This window comes from Olea europaea, unplaced genomic scaffold (genome assembly GCF_002742605.1).
Source record: "Olea europaea var. sylvestris unplaced genomic scaffold, O_europaea_v1 scaffold1391, whole genome shotgun sequence".
Classification (NCBI taxonomy): domain Eukaryota; kingdom Viridiplantae; phylum Streptophyta; class Magnoliopsida; order Lamiales; family Oleaceae; genus Olea; species Olea europaea.
In genome coordinates, this window is record NW_019231432.1 from 70,130 (window position 1) to 84,130 (window position 14,001).

Below are 14,001 nucleotides of genomic sequence, written 5' to 3' on the forward strand. Positions count from 1 at the left end.
CTTGAGTGGGCTTGATAACCTTGTTAACTATGATATTATTATTGGACTAGTTTAAATTTCAAAACTTTGGATCTGGTGTTAATTAGACTAACTGATACTTGTTGATGCAACACTTGACATTATCTATGCACGCTATTCATGCTTGACATATTAGGTAAATGACTGGATTTTGAGCATAAAGTAGGAAAAGAATAATAACCCTCTATTGAATTAACTCATAAATTACCTTAAGACAGTTTGGTGATGGTTGAGCTATTATAGGGGAGCATTGAGATGAGCGGGGGCTCCATGCATAAATTTTATTATGTGGATTGCCTAGACCAGTGGGGTGAAGACTAGGTGAAAATCTTAAATTAGGGGTTGGTTTTGGAAACTAAATGTCTAGAAAAATAACAAAGGGCATAAAATTAATATGTGAGAATAAGACACTTTTTTCACACCTTTATGACTCGAGCAAGTAAGCCTGTAAGGGTATTTCAAAATCTGGTGCCTTAAAACCAACTGGCCTAGGAGTCACCGGCCCAAAACTCGATACATGGGTCATATAGAAAGCAAGAGGGAAAGAGGTTAATAAAAAGTCATCTGATCGAGCATTTATAACTCAAGTAAATAAGCCTGCAAAGGTTTAAAATCTGGTGCCCTAAAGCCAATTGGTTTGGGAGTCACCGACCTAAAGCTCGTTACATGTGTCATATAGAAAGCAAATGAGAAGATGATAATAAATCAGAAAAATTAGAGAAAAGTGAGAAAAACAAAAGAGAGATAATAACATGACAAAAAGCCCTTGGGCATTTGGTTGAAGAAACTATACTTTTGAGGCGAGGCAAGTAACCTAGTTTAATCTTGAGTGTCGAAGCAATCAAACTTAGGAGAGCCTTCACTTGTTGAAATGTAAACTTGTGATAGTAAGACTAATCCAAACTACGAGAGGGTGAGGACTACAGTTATGTAAATTCCTAATCTTAAAACACAACCCCGGGATAATTGAGTGAAAATAAGTTTGGGGGGTTGTGTATCTCTCGAGCGAGTAAGGATACATTTGACCACTTGGGGTCGGGACTCAAATTCATCATGAACCTGATATGTTGGCATGAATTCACACACACACGTCAATTTGTATTTAACAGGTAAAGGTTAATATCATTTTTGCATTGATAAATTTTCAAAAAGTCAAATACTTAGTCCAATCCTGAGCTACAACAGGATATTAAGCCATGTTTGTTTAGAATTAAGTCATTATCTTGTTTAAGGACAAATAATAGTTCAAGTTTGGGGGTTTGATAAGTGTGTTTTTGCACACTTATTTAGGTCACAAACATGACTCAATAACGAGCAAAATGATTGAATTGTGACTTAATCTCGTTACATTTGTGAATTATAGGGAACATCGATAAACATGGTGAAATTCAGAAGAAAAGACGCGAAAAAGGACTAAAATGACGCAAAGTGAAAGTTCAGGGACCAAGTTGCAATTATCCAAAAGTTGATCCGATTAACAAATCGAGATTTGATTAAGCCAAATGCCAATTGATGATATCTTGGGATGGTGAAATGGAAAGAATGAAGAAAAAATGCCAATAAGTGAAGGATTCAAGCAGAAGGACAAAAATGAACTTCTTCCATAGTCGGTAGCACTATGCGACCGCATAGTGATACCCTCTATGCGGCCGCATAGAGGCAAATCGAGAAAAAAATGTCACAAAACTTTTACTCTATTCGACCGCATAGAGATGCTCTATGCGGTCGCATAGAGTAATTTTTAGGTCAAATCTGTAGTTTCCTTATTCCGTCGAAACTCTTATGGAAACAATCTTTTTAGGGTCCTATATAAACAAAAACTAGACCAGAACGAAGGGGACACCATTTTTACAAGAAAAATGGAGATTTTGAGGGAGAAAACGAAGAGAGAACAAGAGGAAAACATCGGACCAAGTGAAGATTTGATTGAAATTTGATTCGCCTGATGACGTTTCTTCAACTATTTTTGTATTTTCTTCTTTTTAGCATGTTAGACTAGATTTTTCATTGCTAGGAGATCGATGAACCTTGCAGTATTACGTTTGATTTTTTATTTGGATATTTGACATATTTAAACGCATGTTCCGGAATTGAATGATTTATTACGTTTCTATTTCCATATTATTATTGTGCACGTAATTATATGACTTTGGTGGCCTGTTTTATGCATTTGAAAGAAGGAAAATAGGCTCGACATAGTATAAATCATCATAGGGTCCGATAGGGGATAGAAATATACCTCCATGTTTTGTGTGAATTGTTGGATATTCATGAAATCATAATGCATTCCGGTATGTTAGTATTCGTCATAGAGATATAGTTGAATCACATATTGGGGGTAGATTTGGCATTGCTCGAGAGAGATTGCTAAATTAAAATAGGAATATTGATTCATCTTTTGTGGGACTGTGTGTCAAATTTGCACGATTGAAAATTGAACGGGCATTGCTTGGGAATTTGTGATCCTAGTGCGTTCGTAAATTCATTAATTCCATAAATTCTAGTAGATTGTGTCCAAGTCATTTTGCATTTAATATAATTATCTCATTCATAATTGCATCATAGTTTACATCTTCTTTAGTTAAATCACAATACATCAATTTTACTTTCGTGTTTCGGTTAAGGTCATAATAGGTTGATTTGAACTAATTCAATCATTGTGGGATCGATACTTGGACTCATAGTCCATTTTACTACTTGTCAACGAACCGTACACTTTTGATGAGTTTTAAATCGAAACAAATAATTTCATGAACAGCCCCCGTCTCCAAGCTTCCCCAATCTAAAACCCTAGAAAAAAAATTCCTTTTGGCGCGTCCCACCCAAAGACAGGCAGGGGATGCCGCCTGGAAGGTGGCAGTCCCCTGTAGCTCACACCAGCGCCTGTCGTTGCTGCGCGCCACCGCTGCCGCTCGCAAGATCCAAAAATTTATTTGTTTTTTTTTTTTTTTCAAAATCAAATTTGAAGAAATTAAGTTAAACACTATAATTGCTAGATTCAGAAATAAACATGATTAAATCAACTATTAATTTAATCAACATATAAGTCAATTCCTAATAAATACAAAGTTGGTTCTGATACCACTGTTGGGTATTTACTTAAACATGCACAGCGGAAATAAAAACAATTTCAATTCCCACCAGAATTCATCTTTGTATTTAGATAGAAACTGTAATAAAAGTTATACATTTTCTTGAATTTGCAAACTCCTTTGCGTTATCTTTGTTCCAACAACTTGGATCTGCCTCCCACAGCTGTCCAATTGTACAGTCTCCAATGAATTCCACACAGAGAACGGATTGCAACCACCAGGGTTTTCACAACTTGTGCTAGCAAAAATTATGAAAACTCTATGGATCTAAAATCCTAGCCATGTATTTATATAAGCCCAAACGAGTTCGACCTGATCCAGTCCAATATTTAATTAATCCATTTAATTAAATTCGGTCCGTGATTAATTAATCAAATTAATTAATTCGGGGCTATAAATAACCGATCAAATTAATTAATTTATCCAACGATTGTTAAATTAATTAATTGGCAATTTGCAATCTTCCAATTCTCTTTTGTGTGTGACCCATCAGGTTCTCGATCACGATACCTAACGACGTGAAATATTATTTTGATCTAATCAAAAAACTGATAAATTAAAACACCCTTTTAATTTATCACCAATTCACATTCGCCGTTCCAGATTGACATCTAGCAATGTATCAGGGCAACACATATGACGGGAAATGTCACGTGGTATGACAAAATCAAATATGTTCGTTTACCATGAAACTATAATCCCTTCGTCAATATGATCTGATCAATTACGAGATATGGAAGTGTATCAATCTCGATTATCAATCATATATTTCATTCTACTATTAAATCAATATGAGTTGAAATCTCCTTTTTGGCTTGTGTGTATACTTTGGCCAAAGATTTCGTTATTGACTTAATTGAAGGAAATACAGATCACAATCTCTTACTATCTAAGAGTAACGAATCCTCTATTGGTCATTCACAACCTTCATATAGTTCTTGACATACCCGAACGATGCCGTATTAGCGGCCCTTGGTAGAGCAACATCCAACACCGTCAAAGCATGACCGTCCTCATACAAGGCACTATGATGACCTCTAGTCAAAGGACCAATTTCGTTACCGAACGTTAGAGATTAACCACTGACACTCGATAGTTATCCATATGGAATCTCTTAGCGGGACTCCAATATTTTGCTCTATAACAAAATATCCACGTGTTCATTTAAGTGTCACCGCACTTTAGCTTGTGAGATCAGCTACTTACTTCACAAGTAGGAAATGCCACACGTGATGATCTATCTGTAATAACGATATTCGTATCTCATTATTACTTACGACCACAAATTATTCAAAATCCAATCATACGTCATTTGTATCTCACAATCACAACTCTTTGTGATTAACAAATTACTTAAACTTGAATCTTCGGACTCTATTATTTAATATTATTTATCAGAAAATTAATTTAAATAAATAATAGATTTTGCCAAAATTAAATACATTAAACATATTAAAAGTTTTTACAATCTAAATCGATTGGATTTAGGGCATAACACTTACTGATTGAAATTGTCATTTTTCCGTTCAGAAGCAGTTTTGTTCCTTAAAAACTTCTTTCTTTTAACTCTCGGCACTGTTCTTTGAATGATAGTGTGTGATTATTAGCCGATCAATATTTCTTCATTCAAGTCTATTTGGCACAAGTAACGTCATCACATGACAAACCAATCCTTTCGACAAATTATCTTCCTTAACAAGTCGATATGAGGGATTCATCTATTAATGCAGTCAATAGTCAAATGGTCCATCTATCTGATCAATCAATGGCTTTCCTTCGCTTCAAAAGCACAAAAATTTGTTCTTCGAAGTTCATTTATTAGTTCTCTTATTTTCTTCAACTTTCCAAGGGAAACGACGTTTAAGTCAAATTTGCTTATTGCTCTTTGAATCCAGAGGAAGAAAGAATTAAAGGTGCAAAATGCTTGTTAACTAGTTTCGTCGTTTGCAGATTGTTTACATTTTACCGCTGTAAGATGGAAATCCGCCAAAGTTTTCTCAGCACACATTGTCATCCACTGAGAATTACCATGTCTTTTAGGTGCTTTTTTGACCCAAAAAGTTAGTTCTAACCAAAATTTGACTGCCACAACCTAATATTCAACTGTTCTTTCAAGAATGTGACAGAATTATTTGAATTTCTCCATTAGGTACGCTCTCTGGTAATTGTGCCCACTGCTCACTACTTGGCAGATTTTCACTCCATTCCCACTAATATTTAATGATTCAACACTGATAAATCTATATTTAAATCACGGACTTGTTTCCACAGAACATGTTCTTAATGATAAAAATTCTAAGGAAAAATGTTTACGACCTCCATCTAAGACCCTGTTTGATTCGGCAAAATTAACAATAAAGCATCTTGAAATTTTTCTTTCATAGTTTCCATTCAACATATTTCGTATGTATATGCATGCAACTTTTCTTCCTCCACAAGTAATTATCAGTTATCACTAAATATTCTTCTGGGCCAAGAAAAAAGTTTGTCCAAAAGCAAAAGAAAATGATTAGTTATTCCAAAACCAGATACTTGAGCACCATAGATTCATCACATCTTCTCTCTTCCTCGCAAAAACCCGATGTTAACACTACCCCAAATCACAGTTGTGAATCTTGGAATATAGCACATGATTTCTCTTCCGAGTTAGAGGATGAAGATAGCATTGGGAAGAGGTTTGGTGCATTGAAATTGAAAGGAAATGTTTCAATATCTACTTCGTTCCAACTTTGCTCAAGGGCTTTCTCATTGAGAAGATCTTCATCTGTTTCTGAAAGGTATTGCAGGATCCATGACCAGTATGCTTTACTATCATCTCCACTTGATGATGACCTTGAATCTGTCAGAAACACCAAGAAAAATAAAAACAGCAGCGCCAAGATCTTGAAGGCTTGTAAGCGCATTTTTGGACTCTAGTTAGAGAGAGAGACATTTTTTTTTTTCCCACAATAATGAATGAATAATGATTTTGTCTTTGCTGCATAAATCAGATATTGAGGGCTGTTTCTGTAAGCTTATTCTCTTTTGACGTTGTTTTTACTCAATAAAATGGATTATATACAATATTAAATGATAAGCGCTTGCTGCCATTCTTTCATTTGAGCACTTAAGTTACACGTCATAGAGAAATGGATTGCAAAGACAGTTATTCAAGAGCGTTCCTTCAAATCATCAGTCAAAGGATTGCCCAAAAAAGGAAGTGCAAGCACCGCCACCTCTATATTCTGCATGTTTTGCACGTTTGCTACTCTTGCTTGAACTTTACCCAAGCAATCTTAAAAGTAATAATGTCATGGACTCTTTTAGCAAGACTTTTACTTTTACTTTTACTTTTATTTGTTATAGAATAGCTTCATGATAAATCCATTTCATATCCGCTTAATTCCATAAAACTATCACAACGTGCTTATAACTTTCTAATCTCAAAAAGCAGCTTTTGGCTTTTCAGATGTCCTGCCAAATATCTGAGAGTTAAAAAATCCAAACTATAAAATATCTGAGACTAAAAATGCAGAAAATAACAACTCATAATCTGGAAATATCGTTAACAAAAGGGCATTTTTGGGTTTTGGGTTCTCGTTTGCAGATTCTAAAATTGATGCCTCTTTTAACAGAGTTCAAGAGGTGAGGCCTTCTCCATTCCCTTTGGATAAAACTGGTCAAATTATGACACAACAAATCCACATAAAACATCAAAGTAGTAAGTGCGAAAGTACACAAGAAGTCCATTACAAAACTAAAGGAAAATTTCAAAGCAAATGTCAAATGCATCCAAACCGTTCAAAATACAAGTTGACGCACCTGGGGCTGTAAGCCCTTCCAATATCTATTATACCTATTTCCACCACCTCTCAATCTCATTGATCAATTTGGACAAAAAGATTCCTTATGTCGGAAGTAAAAAATTGAAAGTAGTTATAATGACAAAGATCTGTATCCATTTCCACGCAGCCTCACTTGCTATCTGTGAAATCTGCATCTATAACGTCTCCTTCGGGTCCCTTGTCTGACGATTCTGAAGGGCCTGCTTGACCACCAGGAGCTGGGCCAGCACCAGGTGCAGCACCTGGTTGATTGTATAGCGACTGGCCAAGCTGCATGACTTCCTGATTCAGGGCTGTCATAGCATCCTTAATGGCTTGGGTCGAGCCCCCTGATATTGCATCCTTAAGCTCTCCAAGTTTCGCCTCGACCTTCTCCTTAACTGGGGCAGGAACTTTATCACCAAGTTCCTTCAACTGTTTCTCTGTTTGGTAAACAACAGAATCGGCCTGATTCTTGGTATCTATAGCATCTCTCTTCTCCTTGTCTTCCTTGGCAAACTTTTCAGCTTCTTTGACCATTTTCTCTACCTGCAAAATTTCAAATTACAAATTTAACATAAATGAAAAAGGCAAATGGTCTATTTGTAACAAATGCAAGCCCCGGGCCCCTTCTTCCTTAAAGGGCCTACTATGAGTACACCCTCATTAGTGGCATCCTCGATATAGTCATCCACAAACTGCTGCAGAGGAGCCATTAATTCGAGGAAAAATTATCTAATTAAATCTCAAATTATTAGCCCATTACGGCTCATTGGGCTCAATACTCTAACGCATGCAGTTGTATAGAATTTTCTGTTGGTTAACACCCCACCAAAAACTCGTACCTCGTCGCTAGGCAATGTGCTTGCACCAGTAATGGTGATATCTTGTTTCTTTCCAGTTCCTTTGTCAACTGCGGCGACAGAAAGGATGCCGTTTGCATCAATGTCAAATTTGACTTCAATTTGAGGAACTCCGCGTGGAGCAGGTGGTATTCCATCAAGACGGAAGCTGCCCAAAGACTTGTTATCCCTAACAAATTCTCTCTCACCCTGAAGGACATTAATTTCAACACTTGTCTGACCATCAGCAGCCGTTGAGAACACTTCTGATTTTGAAGTGGGCAATGTTGTATTTCTTGGAATAATCTTTGTCATCACACCTCCAAGGGTTTCAAGCCCCAAAGACAACGGTGTCACATCTAGAAGGACTATATCACTGACATCTCCAGCCAAGACACCAGCCTAAGTAAATAAGGTAGATAGGTGTAAAAAAGAAAGTGACCCATAAAACCATAGGCGTCCAAGAAAGCAGAAATGGGAACAGGGGAAACCTGGACAGCAGCTCCAAGGGCCACAACTTCATCAGGATTGACTGTAACATTGGGGTCTTTTCCAGTCAATTTCTTAACAAGTTCCTGAACAGCTGGAATACGGGTTGAACCACCGACTAGGATGACCTCATCTATATCACTAAATGAAAGTTTTGCATCCCTCAAGGCATTTTGGACAGGTGTTTTCAGCCTGAGAAAGAAAGATAATATACTTGAGTCTCTTCACACGAGCTTCATTAAAAAGGAGCAATAACTTAAGAAATTGATAACTGTCTTAAAAGTTGCTTTCAGCTCCCAATACCTGTCAAGCAAATCAGAGCATAATTCCTCGAATTTAGCTCGGGTAAGAGTGGTCTCGATATGTTTGGGGCCATCTGCTGTGGCAGTAATGAAAGGCAAGCTAGACAATAGAGTAAAAACTAATCAGAATAAAATGCAAGCAGAAAATTCCTAAGGCAATTGCAAAACTACAAACGTGCCTGATATTAGTCTGTGTTAAAGATGATAGCTCCATTTTAGCTTTCTCTGCCGTCTCAGTCAGACGCTGAAGAGCTTGTTTGTCCTTCAAAAGATCTATTCCTTCATCTTTCTTGAAATTTGTAGCAAGCCAATCAACAATTCTCTGGATGATTACACATACTAGTGAATGACTGGAGCAATCGGCAAATCAAGTGCAGAACATAAATGACATATAAGGAAAAGGCAAGTTATAGCTCAATCAAATAGAATAACAAGTTATTCTGAAAGATCTGAGGAAGGAACATGGACCTTATCAAAGTCATCACCACCAAGATGTGTATCTCCAGAAGTAGATAGAACCTCAAACACACCATCGCCAACCTCAAGAACTACAGTGGCAGGAATAAAGATAAATCATTGAAACTTCGCAATGCACAAAATGCAATTCTTTTAAATCTCAAATACTTTCAAAACAAATCAAGACTCAAGCTATAAACCACGGCATGTGGGGAAGTACAACCTAAGGTCCAGAAGACAGTACAAGAGGGATAAATCAGTAGAGTCTTCGTACCTGAAACATCAAATGTACCACCTCCAAGGTCAAAAACCAGAATGGTCTCATTGCTTTTTCTTTCAAAACCATAAGCCAACGAGGCAGCAGTAGGCTCATTTATAATCCGGAGAACATCCAAACCAGCAATACGACCAGCATCCTTGGTCGCTGTTCTCTGAGAATCATTAAAGTAAGCAGGAACTGTGACAACAGCTTTAGTAACCTTGTCGTTCAAAAACTTCGATGCATCATCAACAAGCTTCCTCAAAACCTATATCGAAAAATTAAATGAACAATTAGATTAACTTCTTAACATTAGGATGACAATCAAGAATCAGCAAGAAGATAATCCGTGATGAACTATCTTTCTATGAAATTAAAAAAAATGATAATAATTATTGATAAATCATCAAAAGATATAATACCTTATCAATTAGTTCGAATAAACATATAAACAAGAGGCAATTTGCCTCAATTTATGTATGCACCACTGGTCACAAACTGCTAGGTCGTTGAGCAGTAAGCCTGGGAGGTGCAGTGATAATTGATCTTAGAGAAGAACCTCTTAAAATTGTAAAATCATGTGCCCTTTATCTCTAATTACCTTCTCCTTAAGACTGTAACATCCAGTATGCAAGCACACATGCGTATCCTCACATGTTTTGCATATTATAGTAAATAAAGGAGAGGTTTGGAAAGCAGATATGCCCAATACGGTCCACAGAGAATCTGTTATAGGTCTCAGAGACATAATTGGACAGCTAACTTTTCAATTGTGACCTATTACTATTGCTACAGCCACGTTGGCCGGTCAAGATCAAGGGCAACCAAACCCTAAAACTTCCCTCTGCACATGCATCATTTTTCCACTTACATTTAAAAAGCACAAATTATCAAAAAATCAGAAATGATTTGAATGTAAAACTGTGTAACGTGCAATTCATTGTTGCAAGTGTAACGTGAGAAATTAAAATGGGATTGCAATAAAATCCTTATCAATTCCATGATTACCCACCTCAATGCACAAGATAAGGTACATCACCTAGATAAGTCTAGTCAGAACAGAGAGAAATAAAAAAACGCGCGCTCAGGTTTATCCAAATCCAATAAAACAGAACATAAATGCAAAACCTTTCAATTTCAAAATACATAAAGCATAAATAACAAAACACCGACTCTGTTACTATCCAATTGGTGATCACAAAACCACATCTAACAATTTATTATACGAAATGACTAGTTAAAGCTTGATCGATGAAGCAAGTTGCAATTTAAAACATATATACCTGAGCAGATATTTCCTCAGCAGCAAATTGTTTCCCAATTGCAGGGCACTCAAGCTTAACGTTCCCATTCGCGTCCCTGACCACTGTGTACGAGACCTGCTTGGACTCCTCATCCACCTCCGACATTTTCCGACCAATAAATCTCTTGACCGAGAAAAACGTGTTCTCAGGGTTCACCACAGCCTGCCTCTTTGCAATTTGCCCCACCAACCTGTCGCCGCTCTTGGTGTAAGCAACTACAGATGGCGTAGTCCTCTGCCCCTCAGCATTAGTCACAATAGTCGGTTTCCCTCCCTCCATTGCCGCAACAGCAGAATTCGTAGTTCCAAGGTCAATTCCCACAACTTTTTCCGCAACAACTCGGAGTGGCATCACGCGGGGATTTCGACCCGAGCTTCTCCTAGCCCTATTCTTTATCTTGAGTCCAAACGACACCGTATTGTTAAGCTTCGTTCCCAAAAACACCGTCTTCGGGGAATTTCTCCCAGTTGTGTTTGCAGAAGCAAAGTAAGTGGTGGCACCCAGAGCATGAATTTGAGCAGTTGATGCCGCCATTTCTGTCTTTCTACTAAATTAACTACGAAATTTCTTACGTATATATATCTATGTGAGTATCTGTAGAGAGAAATGGGGAAGTGCGAGAGTGGGAAATGGAAACCCTTCCTCGTACCCTTGAACTAAGAATTGCGAGAAAGGAGATAAGGGGATTGCGGAAGGGCGGAGGTTTTTATTGTGTAGTGTCAGGGTAGAGTGAGGGTTAGGTGAGAACACGTGGACGGTTCCAGAAGCGTCTATTGGCTAGATTTCATTTGTGATGGGGAGACACGGAGATTATTAGCCGTTGGATTGTAGATTTTGCGGCCTGGACGGACGAATTAATTGAAAAAAGTTAGGCCCAATATGAAATTCTATGGGCCGAGCCCAGATCTGTTCATACGAGCATTGTTTCATTAGTTTGTGTGAACCAAAAGTCACGTAACTATGAATTTTCAGCTTAGAAATAATTTTCCTTTTTTTTTTTTTTTTGCCAAACATGCTCTATATAAATGTTAGTACGTATTCGTTTTTTAGCGCATTAAAAAGAAATTTTAGGACCTGTTTGAACCCATTAATTTCTTGTAATATATTATGACATAGTAAATTGATGGGAAATGTATAATTAAAAAAGAAAGAAATTTTTTTTCTTTGTGTGTAATATTATTTTAATGAAGAATGTGTGATTGAAAATGAGTACTGTAAAAAAAATAATTAGAAATAATGGGGTTCAAATAGGTGCTTAGTTTATCCATCCATTCTCATTTAATATCATCTAAGAAATGTAAGGTTGGCAACGGTTCGGTTATGGGTCGGTTTGGCCAAAACCATAACCGCACCACCAAATTTTTTACTATACCATAACCGCACCATAACCACGTAAATCGGTTCGTATCTCGGTTCGGCACGGTTAGGTTCGGTTAATAACCATGAAAATAAATTATTTTTTATAGGTTCATCCGTCAAATTGATATAAAACAATTTATGAAAAAAGTCAATGAAAACAAAAATACAGTATTCAAAACGAAAATGCAAACATTATCAAACAATATTTCAAACGTAAATGCAAACATTATCCTAATTTTCAATTGTAAAATACAAAATTAACAAACAATATTATAAATATAATAATACTAAACTTTTCCTTCATTATTAATTGTTGTGCATCGAAGTTACATGATTCATTCTTCCCTACAAGTCTTACTAGCATAGATCAGCATTCAAAGTTGATTCCTATTCATCCTTGGCAATACTGGCACGTCTAGAAAAATATCGAACTCTGTTTTTACATAATCAGCAGTAATAGAATGGCTAACAAATGTAACAAATTTTCGGAGGCGACGACGACTTGGACCGTAGAGGCAGTGGAGCCGTGCGTGAGTTTGTGGTTTGTGGAGAGTAGGGTTTGCATTTATATACTGTCATACTAATGCTATTATGAGCTAATGGTAAGTGGGCTAGCCGAATGAGTCAGGTAGATGTAATGAGGAGGGGAGGAATTTTGTTTTGGTCTGGATAGAAAAGTAGTATAAAGCTCATAATCAATTCAATTGTGTTTTTTTTTTATTAGTGGGTAATCGGTTCGGTTTCGGTTTGACGACGTAAATACCATACCCGCACCATTACGAACCGGTTCATTAAAATAAAAACCATATCCGCCCCATTGCACTATCGGTTTGGGTTTTTTCACCACATTCGGTTCGATTAACCGCAGTTTTCGATTTTGACGGTTCAAATTGTCATCTCTAAAGAAATGGATACATTTCGTCTCCAATCTTTGCAAATTGATACTAATCTACCCTAAATTTTTTTAACATAAAAATTCTCTAACCTTTTATTTAATTGCAAGTTACTTCCTTCCATCCATTTTCTATAAAATTCACGTAGTGACGAATTTGCCTTGCTCTTTAAATAAATAAAAATAAAATAAATCGACAAAATAGAAAAAAAATGAAGGAAAATTTACAGAAAATAGATCCCACTTTAAAAATAAAGAAAAAGCTCTCATCTTTTCTAACTAACCCAACTGCACCCCACCCACACTCCCACTTCAATTAGAATTATCAATTGTTATATTATAGAGATAATTTCTCTAGATGACTGAAGTACCGTTTTTGATTCAAGACTTTTTATTCAGTGACTAAGGTGCCGTTGTTGATTCGCCACAATATCTTCGACGGTGAAACTACTTTACAATCAACCAGTTCTCGAAGATTTAGTCCTCGTACTAATTATAAATTGTTTATAATCAATTAAATCACTTTTAACCCACATCTTTTATAGAGTTCATGAGTACCATCCTCTTATCTACCATTCATTTTATATCTATTTATAATTTAAATTATTTGTACAAAGTTCTGAAACCATTACTTTTTAATAGATAATAAAGGACTTTTTGAATAACATCGCTCTTATCTACTACCTCTTAAAAGAGAGGTTTTAATATTACTATTCATTTATATCACATAGCTTTTCACACTCCATTCACCTTATCCAATTTTGCTACTGTAGTATATTCCTATGGGAAAATGAGACGCTTTCTTTTCTAGAGCACATAATCTACCTCTTCTACTGCTTTTCTACTGTCTCCACATCCGCTCTTCTACTACTTTTCTACTTTCGCCTCGTGACAAAGAAAGAAAATCCTAGATCATTTGAATACTCAAAAGATTTTCAAACTTGAAGGTTCGTAGGTTTTCCGGAGCGGTGCATCGCGAACTTTGTTAGGTAAGATATTTGTTTGTTTTGGGGTTGGAATTTTATTTTTTTGACTTCATATGTATGATTTTTCAAGATTTTAACTTCCTTTTTTATGTTGTTTTTTGCTTCAACAATTTACCATTCGGCCTTTTGATACTGATAAATCTGCTTTCATGGACTTAAGGTTTCAATTTGAGACATTTCTTGAGTGCTGTGATTTTTG

General features: G+C 36.4%; 1 protein-coding gene across 1 annotated transcript; it reads right to left on the reverse strand.

The window, feature by feature from the left end:
• Nucleotides 1-6,789: 6,789 nt before the first annotated feature.
• On the reverse strand, nt 6,790-11,252 carry LOC111375621 (stromal 70 kDa heat shock-related protein, chloroplastic). Its single transcript, XM_022998471.1, has 8 exons — nt 10,545-11,252; nt 9,277-9,529; nt 9,015-9,094; nt 8,726-8,868; nt 8,548-8,646; nt 8,247-8,436; nt 7,759-8,157; nt 6,790-7,462 (listed from the first exon to the last, which is right to left on the reverse strand). Exons 1-8 carry the CDS (start codon nt 11,097-11,099, stop codon nt 7,064-7,066), a joined length of 2,118 nt encoding a protein of 705 aa, XP_022854239.1. The 5' UTR covers nt 11,100-11,252; the 3' UTR covers nt 6,790-7,063.
• Nucleotides 11,253-14,001: the final 2,749 nt, after the last annotated feature.